We start from the raw sequence: 22554 nt of genomic DNA, 5'->3' as shown, positions 1-22554 counted from the left end.
AGCCGAGATATAGTGATCAAAAAGTAGAAAGTTATCGTTTCTTTCACTCTGCAGCAACTCGTTTGTTAGAACACGAAGCCAGCAGAACTTTTTCTCACAAATTGGTACACCTTTTAGAGAAAATATTTGCTACCACCTTGAATCTTTCCATATTGTGGCCAGCATTTCATAAATTAGCTGTTGGGGACACATTAAAACTGGAGTGGAAGAAGCTTTTGGAGCAGGTTGGTGTGGAGGTGAACCCACTGTTTTATCAGTTCATCACTGAGGAAGTTTTCAAGAAGATGCTGAGAGCCAAAGTCAATACCAAAACCAAATGTGCAGATTCTAGTAATCCAGAACACCAGTTGACTTTTGAAGAAATGAATACCATCAACTACATTGGTGGGTACATTATCAAACAGTTACACACAAAAGTTGTCACCAAGAAAGCATATGTCGATACTTTGTTGTTACTACAGTCAGACCTCCCTACAGGGTTGGAAAGCGCACAGTGGACTGAAGCAGTTGATCGTGGTGGGTTAACCCACATAAGCAAGATGTTTTACAATTGCTTGATAGCTATTGAGAAAATATGCCGCAATGTGTTTGATGGTGATTCTAGCCAACTGAGTGATGTGAAACATTTGATTTTGGACCAGGCACTAGGTGATGTGGATGTCGGGTTCTACTGGGACCTTGCAATTGGCATCACACCCACTGAAATAGGAGATGAGCTGTTAAAGATGACAATTGATTTGTATACGACAGTTCGTGGAAATGCTTTTGCAAAAGGATTTATGGAACAATACAAGCAAAAGAACAAAAAAAGCACACAGAAATCAAAATCATTGAGAAAGAAATTGTTTTAGTATTTATCAAGTACACGTAATAAAGTATGTTACATAACAATGTGAAAGTGAATCATGTGGTTACATTTAATTATGTTTTCCGAGACTTCTTGCGTTTCTGCAATTGTACATTAGTCTCTGTAAAAATAGCATCTCTTTTTTTGCCTCTGCAGTTTCCAGCAATAGACTTGACATTGATGTCACCAACCACGCGTAGAGCTTGAGTGTTCTTCTGCACTTCGTTGAGCAAAGGATTATCATTTGATTTCCCTCGTTGCCTCTGGAGTCCGAAAAACTTCTCGAGGGGATCTTGACATAATTTCTCACTTAGAAAATAGGTCACACCTGGTTGACTCAGAATTAATGGTACAAACTCTACAAATGATGACACTATAAAAGATGTTTGTACTTGCTAGTAATATCAGTTGTATGCATAATATAAACATACCTGTAATCTGGATACCCTCCATTGTGAGTTCACTCAACAGATTTCGCTGCTTTTGCTGAGCAGTGTAGCCCTCTCGTGCCTCCACAGATGTTTTCCACGTGTTCATGTACGAGGTAAAATCATCACTTAACCACTAGAAGAATGTATAATAGCTATAGCATTAGAACCAAAATCATGGAGCTTCACCTTCAACCGAAAATCATCCTTGAGATAGTATGGTTCCTGAAATTTCTTCCTTGTCCGTGTGCCTTCATTAAGATTGTCCACATTTAGAGAGTCAAAAAATTTATCGATATAATCAATGAAGTCAGCTGTAGCGCGGGCATCTTCTCCTCCTGTTAACTTCATTGCACTGGATACAGTCCCACTGAGTACCTATATGTGTTATGAAATAAAATAAGGTAGTTTATATAGTTATTACTATACCTGCGCAGCAAGGTCAACTCGCATCTTAGAAAAAGAAGTGAGGTGAAGGTGCTCATACTTAAGCTTTGGCACCAACGAAACTCCTGTACCTGCTCCTGTTGTACGACGATAGAGGCTCACTACATGCTGCCAGCTGATGTACTTTCCACAACGCTATAATAATTATGGCTGACACCATAAGTCAGTATAAAGACACTTACCCATAGTGGTCTAGATGAAAAACAGTTACGGATTGTTTTAAGGAGGTGGGGCGGGTCACAAATCAGATAAATATATCGTTCTTCCTTGCTATATTTATTACGCACTTTGTGCTTCTCAGGCTCTGATTTGGTGAGCAGATGATAAAGTCGTCGATTTGAGGTAGCACCATCACATGTACAGGTGAACACTTTAAAACTCATGCATTCAAGTCGATGAACTGCCTCCCAGAATAGTGGGTACAACTGTGATCCTTTGATGGAATCCACTGGAAATTGAGCATATGGAAATGTTAATTTGGAAGTCAAGCCTCTGACCATGATAAACAACACAGACTTAGCCAAAGGTAAGCTGCTCTCACCATCTGCCTCAGAATTAGCATAACGTATAAAATCATTGTTAACATCTCCCAAGTTTACAAAACCAACTAAATTACCAGTGTTTTTGCTGAACACCAACCCCTCCTTTATATGCATTTCATCAAACAGCAATCCAACATTATTTTTGTGATTTGGAGTTGCACTGAGCCTTGCGTACTCCCTTAGCTGATTGTCTGTAGCAGCTGAGAAGCCTGCACCAGTAGTGTTGAAATGGGTATAGTCCTGTAAAGTGCGTTCTGAGGGCAGATGTAAACATTTCGAATTTCTCAACACCTTATAGGCTTTACTGCTGCAATGGTGAAGATACAAACACCATTTAATTACAAGAGGGTGCCATCGAATGCCTTTGCCTTTCTTCAAAGCTTCCCGTTGTTGCTTCCAAAACAGCATCTGGAATGATGATTCCTCATGTTGCTTAGTGATCTCACTTTCATGTTGATCCATCACTGTGACCAAATCATCATGCAACGATTGTTCAACTGTAAGTCCTTGCGTTTCAGTGAGCTGTTTTACTTTCTCTTGGAGACGGCTGATAACTTTTTTGCTAGCTTTATACCTGCCTTGCAATGTGCGCACTCTGAGTGATGTTTCGGATGATGTCAAATAGTCTAAGTTTGTATGGCTGCTAGGTGAGGTATCAACATGTGAACTGGGTGAAGGAACAGTCTTTGCTTTTGAAGTGAGTCTGGAAACAGCTGACTGTAGAGATTTGCGATGAGCAGCACACTTGCTGCACCTTATTGTGCCTTCACTGACAACAATGTAGCATTCATGGTGCCTGATAGTTTGCTTCCCATCAACTGTTGCAATATTTGCTACCACAGTTTTCCCTGTATAAACATTAAATAAAAAGTTAATAAATATGCACACAAAATTATACAATCTGCGTATGTTAAGAAGGGAGCTGTTGCAATGGAGAATGGTAATGTACTCAATCTATATTCAGCATAGTAATAAATTGCTCATATTAGACAACGATTATAAGGACACTCACACAAAACAACACATCAGTGTATACTAAAACTTACGATCAGTCCCAAGGAATTTTCCCTCATTATGCTGAACGACTTCTGTAAATTCTGAACATAAGTTCCCTTCACACATGTGCAATTGGTCAATTGTTCTAAGCAGCAATAAAGCATCACTGATACAAGAAATTTTGGAACACACAGCTGCTCCTAGCTTAGCCAGACTAATGGAATGTCCTTCAATGGTGACACTATAATTGAAATTTGAATATATCTGGACTGACGCAACAACATAAGGGGAAGGCACAAGCTTCATTTTAGCCAAAGCAAGACAATTCAAATTTGCTTCAACTACTTGCCAACCTGAACACACTCCATTCTTCATTAAACGGCTGTGTAGTTCATCCAAACTTTTAGTTTCACTACAAGTGTATGAAATGAGTGGCACTGATACCCTTAGGCTTGATGCTGCAACATCTTCTGTACGCAATGTTGATGGTAATGTTGCAGCAATAGTTGATGATTGTGGTGTTGCAGGATCAGTTGACGGTAATGTTGCAGGACCGGTTGATGGTAATGTTGCAGGACCGGTTGATGGTAATGTTGCAGGACCGGTTGATGGTAATGTTGCAGGACCGGTTGATGGTAATGTTGCAGGACCGGTTGATGGTAATGTTGCAGGACCGGTTGATGGTAATGTTGCAGGACCGGTTGATGGTAATGTTGCAGGATCGGTTGATGGTAATGTAGCAGCAACAGTCGATGTCGTCTTCTTTGCTAGCCTTTCTTTTCTCTTTTTTCTGTAACTCTTCACACTTGAAAGCTTCAGCTTGTGCCCCCCTGGCATAGTTCTACAATAGACAGCATACGTTTAATACACAGCCCTGCGCGTTAAACCAAAAAAATTACTTTACACGTACACAAAATCCTAAACAACACTTTTTTAAAATTCTGTATCTGCATGTTTGAATATCAACAGTACCCAAAACGCCACCAGTTCGACGAATCAAGGCCTTCTTTATGGAATAACAAAAGATTAGCTTGATCAAGCCATGAAGCGATACGCTAGGGTTCACAAAAGATGTACATGGATGTCGACCGCAAAGACTAATAAAACGACAATGGTAGAGACAATTCAGTTGAAGACATGCCGGTTCGATTAGACGCACTGGCTTATCTTTGCCACATAAAATTGGCCTTGATTCGTGAAGGCGTTTGAGACTTACGGTTCGCAGAGTGTTGGATCACCAATTTACTCAACCTTCTTCAATAGTCGCTGCTGCCTCCCACAATTAGGCTTACAGTGAATAATTGTCTAAACAACAAGGATTCAACTTTTGGAGACTTGATTTTCGCTTTATTTCAAGACTTCAAGAAAGTCACTACTGTTTAACACCAATTTACTAGAGGTGCGGATGGGCCGTTTTAATGTATGGGGAGTATACGGCGTTTCATATCCCGGTGAGTAGAATATCTATGCTTATACAAGTACATACTGAAAACTACAATCTAAAGTTAATCATGTAGAAACACACGTACATACTGAAAACTACACCATACTACTACACAAAACATTGGAAAGAAATCTTTGAGCACAATGATTGACGATGACTGATCAACTAAAAATTCGCGCTTGCGCAGTGGATCACGTGAATTTGCTAGAAATCACGTGAAACCGCTAGAAACATTCTTTCGGTTAAATACAGAAATAGGTGTGACAAGGGTCTTGACCAGTCGACCTCGATGCAAGCCTGGATGTGCAGTGTTAAGAGAGATGATCAGGGTTCGCTTGGTGAGTATAATAACAGACTGAACTTCTGTAAACAAGTCGCTGGGTTTACAAACCAGTTGACCGCGTCTCGTTGACAGCCATTTCGGTTGTAGAAACAACAACAGATGCACAAGTTGAATATCATTAGCTGACCTGAAAGCTAGTGCAATGAATGGTAGCCGCTATGTAAAAACGGGAGATACTAGTAGCCTAGCAGTATCCAAATTGTTTAATGCGCCATTTAATAAAATGTAGGGTTAAGTGTCCTGTTCATTGTTTGGTAAAGGGTTACAGTGCTCAAGGTGCTTCATATTATTGAAAAGTGAGACCATAGTAAAATCCTACACTAGAGCAGTTTCAAAACCATGGTAACCAAAAATTATGCAATGGACCACACCCAAATCACCATGTTTTTGTACCAGACTGTTTCATGTTGCAAGTTGAATTCCTCGCTAAATTCATGTCAAGACTTATTAATACATAAGTAAATAGATGCCAATGATAGAATAAAGTATGTAGGTGAGTTATTAGGCATTAAAAGATACATACTGCCTCCCAACAGGGCAGTTTCGTAGGAAAGAGAAATGCGTAAAAATGGATTTGGCCAAATTGCGACCTATTCACCGCCCAAAGGTGGTTAAAACTAGGGGAAACTTGAAGTATAGGTCTTTATCCAGCACCACAGCAGCGTACAGCCACATCCAGCTATCCCAGGATTAGCCAGAGCTCCTGAAAGGCACGAGACCGGCGATGGCGTACTACCAAACTGTGATAAAACGCCAGCAAAAGAAGACTCTTAGTGGTGAATTTTGCTAGAGTTAAGTTTTATTGTCGAAATCAACCATCAGTTAAAGTTTAGCAGTCTTGTTTTGGTGTCTGCTTTTTCACACGAAGTGGGAATCCCAGCACATGAGCGATTCTGGCTAACTCGGGGATGGCTGGATGTGGCTGTACGATGCTGTGGTGCTGGATAAAGACCTATACTTCAATTTTCCCCTAGTTTTAACCACCTTTGGGTGGTGAATAGGTCGCAATTTGGCCAAATCCATTTTTACGCATTTCTCTTTCCTACGAAACTGCCCTGTTGGGAGGCAGTACGTATCTTTTAATGCCTAATAACTCACCTACATACTTTATTCTATCACTGGCATCTATTTACTTACGTATTAATAAGTCTTGACATGAATTTAGCGAGGAATTCAGCTTGCAACATGAAACAGTCTGGTACAAAAACATAGCGATTTGGGTGTGGTCCATTGCATAATTTTTGGTTACCATTGTTTTGAAACTGCTCTATCCTGATTGTAGAAACAATAGTAGCACCATGATTTAAGTAGCAGCCATTGCTGGCATGTTCCTTTGCCACACTACGATGGTTTAAGCATGGGCATAAATCGATAATGTTTTAAGGAAGAAGGAAATCTGGAACTCTAGATTCTAGTCGTATGGAAATTTTATTTATTGTCTACAAGTTGATATAGTCCCCTGTGGCAATGTTCCAACGATGTCACTTGAATAAATTAAGATCAATTTCCTTGTTGTCATCTTCATGAGCGGTGCCTTCGAGTAAGCTACTGGAAATTATTCTTGTTGGTCAGGGATGGGTTTTTGGCTGCATGGGGTCATACAAAATACACAGTTACAAACATTGAAACATACATGTACTTGTGATCTCGTTGTTTACGTGTAAAGTGGCCTCTGGCTCTGCTACTATCACTCTGCGGATGTTAAATAATCTTCTAATTAAGCAAGGGTGTGGTGCTGGGCGTTATATAGAATTACACGTACAATCAGGTCATCAGCACAAACAGGCATACTTATTATACAGTTGTGCCTTCATTCACAGGCGAATCTATCCCCGGTTAGTTCATGTCTCTGACCTTGTAGTTTTCAAGAACATTAATTGTTTAATTAACTTTTTTTTTTTATTTGACGTAATTTTAACCACATTTCTTATTATTCTTAGTATTTGGTTATATAAGTTGTTTTTTTTCTCACAGGGCTAGAGTACTTTTTGGAGATAACAACTACATAACTTTCCTTCCTGTGTCTTTCTTCACGTCCATGACCTATTTTTAAATGCATATTGCAATGATAACACCCATTCTCAAGCATATTTGCTTCTTGTGGGTTCACTTTGCCATTGATCTTCTGACTTAGTAACATGCTAATTGTGTTAATAAGTATCCAATGTTAACAAGTTCATTTGGAAACCTTATATCATTACCTATATTTGGTCCCAATCACATAGCTGTGCAAATCAGAAGCCATACTATTGTTGACCACAGCTGCGTATAGTTTGATATGTCAAAGCTGTATAGTACAAGTACATTCAATAGTAATGAAACAATACACTGGTGTTTGCCAGCTCTGATGACTACTTAACAACTATACATGATGACTAACTTGATATACATGTTTAGCAATTCTTATTATCATGTTAGCTATACATAAATGGATTAAAACTAAAACTAACGAGTGTAAAAATAATTTTAAAAATTAAACATGGAAATAAAGATAGCTGAAAAAAGTGAAGAAATACGGGTCAAACAAGCCAGCATGTTAAACACACACAGGTCTCTATTTGGCCTCAAATGAACAATTATATAGAAGCATTCTCAGTACTTATCTGCCCCTAATTAAAATACTGTAATTTCTATCATGTCCATTGAGTCCAAATAGAGATCTCTGTGTGTTTAACTTGCTGGCTTGTTTGACTCTTGTTTCTTTACCTTTTTCAGCAATTTCTATTCCCATGTTTTACTTTTTAAACCAGACGTGTGCCCACCATGCGTCTGGTTTACTGAATTGTTTTCGTAAAACCGTGTGTGTGTGCTTGCGTACGTACGTATGTACCTACCTATGTTTGTTTGTCCGTACGCACCCACGTGAGCAAAAACATTTAAAACGATAAAAAGCAGCCAGCATGTAAGAACTGAAAGCTAAATTAAATCTGCATTAAACTTCCACACAAATAAACTTTGCTCTGAGGTGGTTTCTTCTCGGTGGTCTGAAATACAGGTATGGTGACTCTTCGTATACTTCTTGAACGGTCTTCCCTTTCGATTTTATAGACGTTTAACAACTTTAAAACAACACTGAAGGCTTCTTAGGCTACCAGAGGTAGTGTATCCTTCGGGTTGAAAGGGGATGTTACCCGTACTTGCGCGAACGAAAATGAAGGGCAGCCTCAAGGCTTTCTCTATAAAATTCGCAAAAGAAAACACAATAGACACAGTATAAAATAGTTGAGAAGATACTTCTGTGTTTAAAGTGGTTTGTTATAGTTATGCTTCCTTAGCAGTGCATAGCAACGTAATTACCGAATTACAAAATAATTCATGAATTGCAGAATATACTGAATTACAGAATTTACAAATTCTAATTATCTAGCTGAATTAATAATACGAATATAAACTAAATTATATACATGGCTGATTAATTTAGTTAGAATGGGATAGTATAAATTGCAAGGGTGCCTGGTTTTTAGAAGTAACACGACATCAACTTGTTTAAAATTATTTTTAAAATTAGGATGTATACATGTTAAGGTTGGAACAATGTACAAATATACCTTCTGAAGCTTCTTTTGAAAATATTACCAAAGCTTTGATGCTTTGTTACAAATGTCATGTCAACAATTAATGAACACAATTGATGGTTATTAGGGTGCACACTGTAGTACAAACTCCTACACTTTGTTATAGCCCAGCATAACCATTGTTTAAACAACTATACCAGCTTCGACAATACTTGTGCAACTGGTTTAACTTGTAGTATCCATGGTAACAAAGCTTTAGTGGGAAAAAGCAGCATCCGAATGTTATAAAACCAAACAAAGCTTCAAGCTATTTGTCTCAACCCTAATACACATGTGTAGATTTTTTTTTTTTTTTACCCTTAAACCAGAAAACTGGATTTAAACTTAAATTCATGTGCCTTGCACAAAGTGCTGTAACTTTCGAAGCATCCATCCTAAAGCTATGCAATTTATGTAAAATGATACCTAGGGTTTTACCCTAACACTAAACGGTGAGGCCAAAACTAGCTGTGCAAATAACTTTTCAGTAAGGAAACATGTGAACCCTTTACATACCTTATAAAATGGTCCATAACTTGATGGTGGTTGCTTCTATCATCTTGCGACAACTTGCATTCAATTCACCATTAAATTTTCTATCATGCCATATATGACTCCTGTGAGTAAACCCACGATCGAAATTAAACACGTGACAAGTATGTTGAAACGCTGAGGTGCAACTTGCTGTTGTTCATTACTTCATAATAAGTAAGCTACTGTAGTTACAGATTTAACCTTCTTCAATGAACTGACTTTCGGAATCATTGTGTAGTTGTAGGCTATAAGAATTAAGTTACTCCACCTAGAAAATTCTTTGTAGGTTTAAGGGTTAGACTCAGGACTTTCAGCATAGCCATTCTGTCATGCCAGAGTACTTAAAAGTACACAGAGATAAAGTATAAAATGAAGAACACACAAAAATGGCAAATACAAAAAAAAAAATTAGACAATATACACACATTTGCTATTATTAGTCTGGTGGTTAGACTCCCCACTTGTGAGACACTTCAAATGACAATTTATTCCACCAGCATGCCTGCGTAATCATAGCAAAAATAGACCTTAGTTTTTGCCTAAGTGAGCTCCACTATAAGAGAATGCTTGGATCATGTGTTCAAATGTCCAAATGGGGCTGATGACTATGAAGTGTAAACCAAACATTATAACCGCAAGCCACCTAAGTGGCTTCATTGTTTAGCCACCTACAGGAAGTGATAGTTAACCATGAAGTATTCTAAGTTTCACCTCTAGCACTTTTTATTTTGTCCTGTTGAACAAAACTGCTGTGTGTAACATTTGTATGTTACTGTTGTGCATGTGTGCATGTACGCAGTGTTGATATATGTCCAAAATATAATCAGATTTTTATTGCTTCAGTCCTCTTCAACTTATCATAGATAGTTAGTTCCACACATGTTAATATATGTTTTTTGTATGATTAACAACTGTGCACGGATGCACTGCTATGTTAAAAATATGTTCATTTGTGACTAATAGCAGAAGGATAAGAAAAAAAGTTTAATCTAAGATGTTAAACTACTGACTTTCATGCATCGTGTCATTCTGTTACAACACTTTGTTTTGTTCTGTAAATCTGCTACCCGTACAAGATGACTCTGACTTTGATGACTCTGACTTTGCTGGGAATTATTTAACCCTGAGAGTGATATGTAATTTTTGCAATCTGTAATCTGGTGACCAGCTCACTGGGTCATTGCTGTGTACAAGTCATAAGGATAACCTATACAAGTGTAAGGAAAAGGATCACAGAAAAAAAACTACAAAAAAAACAAGGAGGTCGTCGGCACCTCCAGCTATACTAGTTGACATTGCATTCCTAGCTATGACTGAAGTAGGGATTAAATGCCAACTATTATAGTGTGTATCCTAATTGTCAATGACTCAAATGTGCAAAGTCACCATTTAACTTCTATTTTTATTTTCCAAATATCTCCTACACATTTTACCGCTTTACAATTAAAAAAACATTTTGAGTTTCAGCTATGTTCAACATGTTATACAACGTTACCAATGAAGAACAATACAAGATGCACCTCTGCAATCAATCAGATCACGCTATAGAAAGTAAAGCACTGCAAATGAAATAGAATGTACTTAGCATAGTACCAATTGTCATATTGTCTGATGATGATTGCATAATATCTATAGGAAATGCGCTTACTTAACATATATAAAACCTGGCAAAAAATTGGATGTATGAAACTATGTGGTCACTGGACGAATGTGAGAGGCAACTTTAGAATGCTTTATGAAGTAGGACTGATTTAATCCTTGTTACAATACAAGTGAAATGAGATTCATTATATAGCCATAGAATCAATCCTTAATTTTGCAGAATTCATAGCAGCTAATGTATATGTATGTATATAAGAAATAAATAATTTTGTTGCATGCACAAATGTGAGACACTAAATTACTTTATTGCTTTGACTTCGCACCAGCTGTTATTACATTGTGCAGTGCTGATACCACACTTAAGCTTGAACTACCTACAAACATACATTAAAGCACTTGCATGGGCAAAGATCAAACAAATATGAGCTATTGTTTCCATACAGCACTGATAAGAAAATACAGCATTGCGTACAGAAATATAGCACTGTTGATCACGAGCATTACATTGTAATTACCAGAAGTAGCCAAATTGATGCTATCTGTTTGTTTGTTTTATGATCAAACTTGTACTGTATTGACACTATCCGATTGTCTGATAGCTGAAAACCAACACAATTCAAGACTGAGTGCTGTATTTGGCTCGAAGACCATAACAGAGTGCTATTTTTTTTCTTTATGCACAAGTGTGATGGTGGTTTAAAGTTCTTTCTGGTTGTGAGCGTTCATTTTTTAGACTTGAATGCAACACTCAGCTTCACCTCGTGTTGTATTAGTCTCTCACCCATGCCCTCATTCTATTTTTTTTCATATTGCACTCACAGCGGTGCTTTAACTAGTATGTATTTAGCATCTTTAAACAGGCTGCAGCACCACTGAGCCCTGCACACCTGTTGTGTAAAACCTTAAATAGAAAACAAGTAAACAACCAGATAATAGGGCTGAGCGATACTGCCATTTTAGTATCACGATTGATACTAAAGCCACTATTCACGATACTGAATAGTTTACGATACTTACAAATAAGTCAATCATAGCTGGTGCCACATAGTGTATTGCTCAGCATTCCTGTAGGAAGTCCTTATAGGTGATAGCAAACTAGCCACTATAATCCTTGTTTACAGTAACAGTTATTGTAACACATGCTTTGAGGTTGTTATTGTGTTCACACCTCTCTGCAGGAGAAACCAGTTGGATGGGCTTTATCATTTACAAGGATTCTTAGCCAAGTACTGCATAACAAATGGATTTTTAATGACAGTAATGTACAGGCATGGTATCACGATAGTTAATAACAAAATATTGCAATGTCGATACTTTCAAAATATCGTGATATATCGCTAAAACGGTAGTATCGCTCGGCCCTACCAGATAAGTGTTGCAAATTTTGTTATATTACACTAAAATTTGTTGTATGGTTGTCCATAAAAGTTACTCATACAGTATTTTACTTGCTTGATATTTAACAGTTTGTATCTAGCTAATTGCTATCTGTTGTATACAGCCTTATTACCATTACAGGAATTGAGCACTCCACCAGGAAAAGCTATACTCCTTTATTAAATACTTTGATAGTAAATGCTCCTTCAATTACCACAAAGCAGTATCACCTGTTGCCAGATGACGAAGATGTAAAACGGAACTCCATTTGGAAGAGCACTGCTGAACTCCCTACTACTAAGCTGTTAATGAATAATGTAGTCCCATTGGTTGCAACACACTGGTATGAACTTGGGCTGGAACTGCTTGGCGAAACATCTTTTGTATTGCTAGACCAAATTGCAAAAAAAGACAAGCTCAATCATAAGGACTGTTGTGCAAAGATGCTTACTAAATGGCAGGAGGACCAGTCCAGTAATGCTACGTGGGACCAGCTGATCAAAGCTATGAAATTCATTGGGCTTAGCAGTGTGGCCAGTGATCTTGAGCAACAAATACAGCAACTATTCTTGAGTGAGTACTTGTAATTTTGTGGAAAGTTTATGTGCGTTTTACTGAGAAATATTACTTGGGGTTCTTATTGAAAGTAGTACTTCCTTTGTAATGATATAACTCAGTGCTGGTGATCCATTGCATAGGAAAGGATGGCACCAGACGCATGATAGGAGTTCATTGCATGACTGAACATGCACCCTGACACTACCAGTTGCTGAAAAGTGAAATGACTGTTGTTTTGTTTTCAGCTATCTTCACAGCATATATTACAAGTGAGGAACAGTATGAGAACCATCTCTGCTTTCAATGCAATCACAATAAAAGTTACTTAACCATGGCATGAAGGAAAAATGAGGCTGGACATGTTTGAACAGAGAAGCCATAACCTTCATGACTCCATCATACAGTACTACTGTGCTGTATGATAATTAATACTCGAGGGGTACATTTAGATATGAAATTGATAGCTGGCACCATTCTTTTGATGTGGTATTTCACCAGTCATAAATTATATGTGACCGGATTTGCGAAAAGGGGTCTTCCACACACATCCAATTCTATGAACTTGGAAGACCATAACTTTGTGTTCAAAAATGATACAAGCCAGAAATTTTCACCATCCATTAAGTATAGGTTAGGAACCTAGACCGAAGGTCTTCGTGGTTATAGAAACCAAGCGAAGCGAGGTTTCTAAAACACGAAGAGCCAAGGGCATGGTTCCTAACCAACTTAGAAAATGCAGGCATTATATATATATATATATATATATATATATATATATATATATATATATATAGCTATGTAGGTGGAACCATTGTGGGATTGAGTTATGTGTCGTTTCAAAATCGTCACAGTGTTAAAACAAGTCATGCGACCAGTAGAGAAGATTGAACGTGTTTTCGAATTAAAGCTTGTAGCTAGCTACATTATCGCTGCTTCTGTTAGCTGGTGGATCAAACAGAGTGATAGCTACTGTGACAATAAAGTTAAAGCCAGCACTACCAAGGGTTTAAAGTAAGTGGTAACATTGTTGTCATTGGTGGTCTGACGCTAGGCCTTCTGTTACTAAGCCTATATATACACGATTTCACACCTACATAACTTTTTTTACAAGAAACAAATAAGCAGTCTACAAGAAAGCTTACCTATTAATAGGGAGTCCGCTTACAGTACAGTAAAAGCATATTAAACAGGCTTGAAACACTGACGGGCATTAAATAGAACTCCATTATATTTCTGGAATTCTCCGTTTATGATAGCAAACGTACCTACAACGTTATAGTCTAGCTCCCATAATCGAATTGGTGTATGTGTGCTTATGAAAGGAATGGAGTAGGTCAAGCTCTGTTGGTATATGGGCTATTAGCTTCTGTATGCTTTGCAGAGCATGCATAGCAAATCAATGATCAAAAGTGAGATTTGCAATGCTGAGGTCTATCTGCTAGCAAGTTTCTAACCATTTTAGAAACCTACTAGCAGGTTTCTTCATGGTTTTTAAAGACCTCATTATCTGTCAAAGATCAAAGCATACTATGCATAGCATTTTCTAACATATGTTGGTGCACCCTATTGACCAGATTTCAAGGAAATATGCTGGAAGGGACATTGGAAACAGTGGAAATTGAAAACTGAAAACTGAAAAACTGAAACCGAAAACTAAAATTGGTACAGGTACCTCTTAACAAATACCACCTCTGTAATAAGACCACCTGTATAATAAGACCGCCTCTAATAAGACCACCTCATTATAGTAGTTATGTCAAGTAGGTCTAACAAAAAGGCCATTAGGTGTCTTCATAATGTAAAAAGTATCAATCAATCAAACAGTTCTAAAAAAATAAAATGACAGCTGCAGGGTTGTACATAAGGATATACTATCTTACCATGCCAAGACCTAAAGTCCATGGTCATGTCACAATGAAAATGGGGTAATTGCATGCATAATTTACTCTGCTGATACTGGATTTGATAATGGATTTCTCATGAATTGTGCATGATTTAAGAGTTGCATAGTTAAATTAATGATCTTGGACTTTGTGTCTTGGTAATAGTTAGACACTCATGATAGGCGTCTTCAAGGATTTTAAAACCTGAGGTGATGTCAATAATTACCTGTGCCTCGGTAGTTACTGATGTCACCTCGGGTTGTTAAATCTTTGAAGATGCTTATTATGTGCGCCTAACAATTATCAAGACACAAAGTCAAGAAACATTAATGTTGATTTTGTAACTGCAACTCCTAAATCATGCACAATTCATGAGAAATCCATTATCAAATCCATTATCAAATCCAGTATCAGCAGAGTAAATTATGCATGCAATTGCTCCATTTTCATTTGTGACATGACCATGGACTTTAGGTCTTGGCGTGGTAAGATAGTATATCCTTTTGTACAACCCTGCAGCTGTCATCGTTTAAGTACTGTCTGATTGATTGATACTTTATTACATTATGAGTACACCTTAGCCATATTTTTGGACCTATTTAACATAGCTACTATAATGAGGTGGTCTTATTTTGGAGGCGGTCTTATTATAGAGGTGGTCTTTGTTAAGAGGTACCTGTTAATATGAAATTTTGACCAATTTTAGTTTTTCAGTTTCAATTTCCACCGTTTCCAATGTCCCAAGCTGAAGTTATGAATTGTCAAAGTTGGTAAATTGGATGTGTGTGGAAGACCTCTTTTCGCAAATCCAGTCACATATTACGAAAGAACTAAACAAGCAATAATTAGTAATTGTAATAGGATCATAAAAATAAGGCAATGAAACCGGAGACACCACTTACACCTGCCAGACATCTAACCCCTACTTCAGTCATGACTTTAGTATTGACAACAAGGGGTACACTAGTATAGCTACAGGTATGTGACCTCCCTTATTTCTTTTCTTTCCCTAATTGAACTTAAATTTCTAGTTTTCCTTGTTACAGACTAAGTGTTGATATCTGTCTTACGTCCTACTACAGTGCCATGTTCCATACTGTCAGTTTCCACATTCCTGTGATAACATGATTGGATGAAAAGAGCACCATGTGTGGTGATGACAGGTCTTTAAAAGTACATCCTACAAGTAAGGTAGAGGATATAAGCATGGTTACAAGGAAGACCTGCATTTGAGATGAGGCTGTTGCACACTTACTTGTAATGCTGTCACAATATGTGACCGTCTCAGCAAAAACCCGACTTGTTCGCACAATTAAAAAAAATGTTTTTATTTACTCAGCAATATCAGCAGTGTCCAAGGAATGGACCACCAAAGTTTGAGCCTTCTGTGGTGTGTAGTTGTGGAATTATAGTGATAGACAGTAGGAAGAACAAGGTATATAATCGATTTGTACAGCGACTATACTGAAAACAAACTACAGGCACTTACATTCGCAGCCATAACTTCCGTTTGGATTAGTCTACAATGTTGCAATTTGGCTTAAAACGCTCACCTTGGACCAGCACATCAGTCAAGGTATAGTATTAGCCCTGTAGTTACTTGCGCATATGTGGGATATGGTATATGAAATTTAATTAAGTTATGTGTTGATGGTTTAGTGGTAGATATGCCAACCCGAAAGTAAACTGTTGGGTTTTAAGGTTTGTGTGAACAGGACACAAAGGAAGATGCTGGCCATGATGCTTGCATTGTGCTTACTGTGGTATGCCAAAAGGCACATGTCCGGCTGAAGCAACGTGGAACAGTTAAATAATCAACCCTTTAGCCTTAGCCGTTATTGAGTTACTCTTGTCTGAAGACATCAGTTACTCAGTCAGTCAGTCAATAGAAAATTCCGTTTAATAAATAAAATTCTGTAGCAACTTGTTGAAAGCATTTCAGGTCGATGTGAAGGCTTAGTTTTACATAACCAATACTGCCTCATCGTCGGTGATGTTTTTTCATGGAAACTTTTATGGTCCCTACTAACAGTACTATCACACTGTATGATGTTTGTCTTGTAAACGTTACAATTAGTTCTATATTGTGATGCATGTTCATACGATATTGTGATATAAACCTTGATAAAGAGTTTGCTTACTTGTCCTGTTTTCAGTTTCTAACATTTGATTTACTAGTATGAATTGTTGTATCCTTGCTCACTGTATAAACCCACAATTGAACTTTTTGTATGCTTGTGTTGTTGCACGTACATTTTGAACTTGTACCACAGCAATGCCTTGTCGTTATTCTTACATTGTTTTTAGTGTCTACTATTGAAATTAATATAACCCAATATAAATCAGCGTTGAAATCGGGTCACTACTGCTGACCTGGATTTGACCTGGATGTGACTCGGGTTAATTAAAGCTGAAGCATGCGTTAAGAGCTATGTTTCGGGTAGTCTCAAGTAAGCGAGACTATGTTTTAAGCGTTCGATTCCTGTTGAGTAAACAAGTAGTTATGTGATAACTAAGCCGGTAAGTTTATAATTTAAAATCAGCCAGTGGGTTTTGGTTCCACGTAACTACTAATAGCTACTGTGAGTTTACAGACAGCAATTGGGTGTGGCTTCGTGCATACCTAGTATTACAATTTCACCGATATATTGAAGTGGGTGTGGCTCACAAAAGTACTTATCCTGCTGCAAGACTAGACTATATACAACTCTTACAATAATTAATTAGTGGGTGTGGCTCCACGTAAGTTTGCAGACAGCCAACGGACACTGTTTCGTGCTACAGACTACACTTACTAATAAATGGGCGTGGCTGATCGTATGTTTATACCGCAATAAGCGGACATGGCCCATGAAAGAGCTACGCAACTAGCGTTTATACGTTTCCATGTTGTCTAACGAACAATTTCGTTTCTCGCGTGATCCAATCCGGGTCGGACCCGGAGAAAATGTGACCCGGATGACCCGACCCGGTTTCAATGCTGATATAAATACACTTGTGAAGCATACCAGCAGTTTCCCACATGTGTAGGTAATTAATAAACCACATGACACAATATTAATTAAGCCACAGGCACTCATGCTTTGCCTGGTATATACGCACTTTGCTTGTGGCCCTCAGACATGTGCATATTTACCAGGCAGTCTGTGGTATTATATGTATAATCAAGTGCTTTCAAGCCGACCCACAGTACTATCAAATGGTACGGTCGTACTGTTTAAGTAGAAATCCAGGTGAAATTTTGGCGCGCCGCCAAAAATTCTGCCTTTAAAAATCATCCTAGAGATATCTTACGAGACGAAAATCACCTTTACGGAGTAGTACTAGTCCATATAGTACATAAAACAGCATTAAATACAACAAAACGCTTACAGGTGGCCGGATATAAATTTTTTTAAAATTGCCAAAACTCGAATTTTAGCCTCACCGCCTCACTCACTGACCACAGTCGCAAGCCTAGAGCCCAAACAAAGCAGCGCACGGCCACCATTTTATGCCACAATAACAAACTCACCAGTGGGATATGCCTTTTGGGGTTCCGACGAGTGTGTGCCCTCTGCGCCTTGTCTTTTCTTTTATCTTCAATCAGGCTGCTTGTCTTCTTCATCCAACGAAACCATATCGTGGAGTTAATTTTCCATATCAACACTTTCTGTAAACAGCATAATAGACGTCACAAGATTATTTAATACGCTTAGACTACGCTACTGTATGGAGGAATAGATTATATTCCTTACTGATATAATCTATTACAGAGGGTACTGTATGGAGGTACTAGTACTGGATAGCTTCATGATAGGTTACAAGATCACGCCCATTCTTCATTCTACACATTATCGATCTATCGATTGTAACCACGATGACACACTCCTTTTGCACTAGCTGTATTTCAGTGACCACACACCTTCAATTTGGAAGGCCGACTCGACTTACTCTATAATCAATTGAAACCACGCCCCTTTTTGTCAAGCGCACATCTTGCAGGCTGCCTCAAGATACTCTAACATAGCAGTCACCCTTATAGAACAGTCACATGTTTATAGCTAGCTGTATGCCTTAACAAAAAACTAAACAAACTAGTATATTAAAAATTATAAATTTAAAAATAAAGTAGGAATCCAAATGATAAAAAGTAGTGAAACAAGAGAAGAACAATGGTAGCTATTACAGCATAGCTCGGTGGGAAATTCCTACTTTGGAATTGAACACAAAATAATGGCTATATCATGCCAAAGTAGGGATTTCCCACCGAGCTATGCTGTAATAGCTACCATTGTTCTTCTCTTGTTTCACTACTTTTTATCGTTTGGATTCCTACTTTATTTTTTAATTTATAATTTTTAATATACTAGTATTATAAAGCACTGTCATGCAGCATGTTGAGAGACTAGTACACCACGAGGCAGTCAAGTGCTGTATTTGCCTCGAGGCACCCCCATGTGCTGTAGTTTTTGTACACATAAGCATAGGTGGTACTTTAAGCATTATATTGTACCTCCTGAGTGATTGTGGTAATTGTAACATCACAATTATTTGATTATTTTCATTGAACATACAGAGTACAATTAAAGGTTAGGCATAGTGCCTTGTAGGCACAAAAAACATTGTAGTTTTATACTGCATTTTGCTGTAGAAAATGATACAAAAGTTTTTACATGATTTTTTTACACAACACTTATAGCTACGTACTATCCATAATTTCCTAGCATTAATTGTATGCTACCTTTTTTAATGGTGAATATGTAGCTAATATACTTGTGTATTGAGTACGTACTGTATGTATGTATATGTATATCCACTGTATGATAACTATACTATAGCTACATAGTTAACCATAATGTTGTACTACTCCTCAATGTAGGAGAAACTGCTGAGTGCCTGAAAAAAGAATACAAAATGAACTGTCAATTCAGTCAAGAGCCATTGCTAACTATTAGGACTAAACACTGTCCTATTGATGTATTGACAACAAGTAATGGAACCAAAACAGTTGATCTTTCATATGCAGAAAAAGATGAAAACAAACTTGGCACCACATTCCAAACATTAACAACAGTAACATCATTATTTTGTAGTTCATCAAAGCAAGGTTTACCAAGTCGAATACTAATTGAAGGAATTCCTGGGATCGGAAAAACATTTCTTGCCAAAGAAGTTGCTTACCATTGGGCTAAGGGAAGCATGCTTACTGATTACCAGTTGTTATTTCTTTTGCTTTTAAGAGATCCTGTTGTGCAGAAGATTACCACATTACTTGAATTGGTTCAATGCTTCACACTGTCAACCAATGAGGCAGAGCAAGTCTGCAACTATTTGCAAAGTGTAAATGGAAAAAGTGTATTGTTTCTATTTGATGGCTATGATGAAATGCCTTCTGAACTGTGTTGTTCTTCCTTTTTGCACGACTTGATTTCAGGGAAATACTTAACTAATGCCAGAGTAATAGTGACTTCACGACCTACTGCTTCATCTTCACTGTGCCCTTTGGTTGATCGTAGAATTGAGATTCTTGGATTTAGCAATTCTAGCAGGGTAAAATATATCACTGAAGCCTTGCAGGATTCTTCGGTGACTATGGATTTAATCAAATATCTTCAGCAGCATCCTAGTATCAATGCTGTTTGCTGTGTACCATTAACTTTGTCATTGCTTATAGATTTGTTCAAAATGGACAAAAACCTTCCAACAACTACATCTGAATTGTACAAGAGTTTTATCATTCTCATAGTCCGTAAAAATCTGAAAGAAATGCACCAGGATAAGGTGATCAATGAAATTAATCACTTGCCACCACCAGCCTGTGAGATGTTGCTTCAGCTATCAAAATTAGCATTTCAAGGTCTTGTACAAGACAAGATCGTATTTACCTTTGAAGACTTGCCAGAGTTGCTTAGAGACAATCCTACATGTTATGGACTGCTCCAGTCTGTTGAGCACTATAGTGTTGCTGCACCAACCTCCTCTTTTAATTTCATTCACTTTTCACTACAAGAATATTTTGCTGCCTTTCATGTTTCAAACTTACCAAAAGTTGAAGTGGGTGAGCTCTTGGTAAAGTCATTTTTGAGAGCTGACTCAAGTTTGAGTGTTCGTCTCTCTAACATGTGGATCTTCTATTTTGGCATAACTGGTGGACAGTGTACTTCCTTAAGAAGTTATGTAGCCAATTATGGTCAACCTATGCAGTATGGTCAGCAGATGCTTGCTTCAAAGGATTTTCTTTTATCCACAGTTATACCTAGTGAAAACAGTTACACCACAGATGAAATACATAAAGAGTTTGTCTCTAATCATGAGAAGATCTCACAAGTCATCTTGGAGGATCATTGTAAAGTCCTTCAGTTGTATCAGTGTTTCTATGAAGCCAAAGATATTAGCTTATGCGAAGTGCTTGCAAATACACTTGACAATACCATTACTCTTGAAAATAAGTTTGTGGAGACAAACCACTTAATCTCACTATGCCTGTTTTTATTAAGGTCACCTGGTAGGTACAAAGAACTAAACCTATTTGGGTGTCATATTGGAGATCATGGTATATACCGGCTTAGCCAGTTTTTGTGCGGAAATGGTGGGATTAAGATAACAATAGAAATAATTAATGTTATGGACAATGATCTTACTGAAGCATCGATGTCTTTCATTGCTGATCTTGTTAATCACTTTCAGTCACATACCTTGAAGCTAGGTAGCAATCAGATTCAACGTGTTGATGTCATCTCTCTAGTCATGGTTTCTTCATTAACGGCTTTAAACTTGTGGGGTTGTAACATTACAGCACCAGCAGGAACAGCATTAGCAAAAATGATTACTTTCTTGACAGAACTGAATATCGGTAATAACAAACTTGGAGATTTTGGAGCAGAGTTACTATCAGAAGGGATTAGAAAATCCCTACAGTTGCAAGTATTAAACCTCAATAACAACAGTATTGGTCCACGCGGAGCAGTTGCAATTATTGATGCACTTTCAAACAATATTTCCTTAGTAGTACTAAACATTAGTAACAATGCTATTGGCGAAGAAGGGGCTACGGCGATTGCTAAAACTGTTCGTAGTAATCTTACATTACAGAAGTTTCTGCTATGTGGTGATGCTACTTTGGATGAAGACTTGGCAGTTTTAATATTGGAGAGCCTATCTCAAAATGTAAGAATTACTAATATTGGATTTCCCACAAGGTTTGCTGATGGCAATCGTCTAAAAAGCCAAGTGGAAAGCATCAATGTTGGAAGAGTTAAATATCAAGACCCAAAGTTAGTATTAAGGTTTTGCTAAATAGGTTACAACAAGCTCCTCTTCTATACTTTAATACAAGCACATCATCATGCATTTAAAATATTTAGAAGTTTGGACCAGCACTAATATTAAAGAATGTTGCAAATGCTTATAATGTATGTATTTATATGTTGTTGTATTCTTTTAGAAGTTTATACCATGTTAATATTAAGTACAAAGGTAGATTATAGGCATACGTATAAGGAAAGTTGGGGTTCTTATAAGATAGTAGGGATCATTGCCCTGGTCATCCCCTGACATAAAAATATGTTGCAACCTCATTACATAGTTTGTGCCATTTCCGATCCAATGTTGTCTACAGTGTCCATTAAGTGGGATAACCAAGTTTCATGGTGAGTTGGCATTATAGTGCTAGACAGTTAGGAGAACGATGAAAGCAATTTGTACAACATTTTGACTGAAAATACACTACAGATGTTTAAATGCCCTACCATAACTTCTGTTTGCATTGATAGTTGGGATTTTGGCTTAAAATGTTCACTATGAATTGGCAAATTCATCGAGGTCTATTTTATACTTCCACAACACTCTTGTTGAGTCTACTATATTTTAAACCAATGCAACCAACATGCATACCCCTGAGGCTACCAAAGACATTTGAACTCCCCATGAGCATGTGAATAAGTTACGGCAGGTTTTTGCTGGGATGGTCGCATAGTCTCTATCACAATTAAAGCAGAGGTTAAATTTGCATATCACT

The 22554-nt window shown here is 37.6% G+C and overlaps 2 protein-coding genes across 3 annotated transcripts; one reads left to right on the top strand and one right to left on the bottom strand.

Annotated features, from left to right (window-relative positions):
- Nucleotides 1–761: 761 nt before the first annotated feature.
- Nucleotides 762–4723, bottom strand: LOC136266188 (uncharacterized). 2 transcript variants are annotated; one of them, XM_066061186.1, is made up of 7 exons: nucleotides 4477–4723; nucleotides 3311–4101; nucleotides 1905–3112; nucleotides 1705–1857; nucleotides 1465–1653; nucleotides 1279–1411; nucleotides 762–1205 (listed from the first exon to the last, which is right to left on the bottom strand). In XM_066061186.1, exons 2-7 carry the CDS (start codon nucleotides 4095–4097, stop codon nucleotides 922–924), a joined length of 2754 nt encoding a protein of 917 aa, XP_065917258.1. In that variant the 5' UTR covers nucleotides 4098–4101; nucleotides 4477–4723; the 3' UTR covers nucleotides 762–921. The 2 variants fall into 2 exon arrangements, with proteins under 2 accessions (XP_065917258.1, XP_065917257.1); XM_066061185.1 differs by having other exon boundaries at nucleotides 762–1220; nucleotides 4477–4721.
- A 219-nt stretch (nucleotides 4724–4942) lies between these two features.
- On the top strand, nucleotides 4943–22012 carry LOC136266187 (protein NLRC3-like). The gene is made up of 3 exons (XM_066061184.1): nucleotides 4943–5042; nucleotides 12256–12687; nucleotides 19417–22012. Exons 1-3 carry the CDS (start codon nucleotides 4994–4996, stop codon nucleotides 21831–21833), a joined length of 2898 nt encoding a protein of 965 aa, XP_065917256.1. The 5' UTR covers nucleotides 4943–4993; the 3' UTR covers nucleotides 21834–22012.
- Nucleotides 22013–22554: the final 542 nt, after the last annotated feature.

The sequence above is a fragment of the Dysidea avara genome, chromosome 9, assembly GCF_963678975.1.
Source record: "Dysidea avara chromosome 9, odDysAvar1.4, whole genome shotgun sequence".
In the NCBI taxonomy this organism is placed as follows: domain Eukaryota; kingdom Metazoa; phylum Porifera; class Demospongiae; order Dictyoceratida; family Dysideidae; genus Dysidea; species Dysidea avara.
This window is presented reverse-complemented; position numbering and strand designations above follow the sequence as displayed.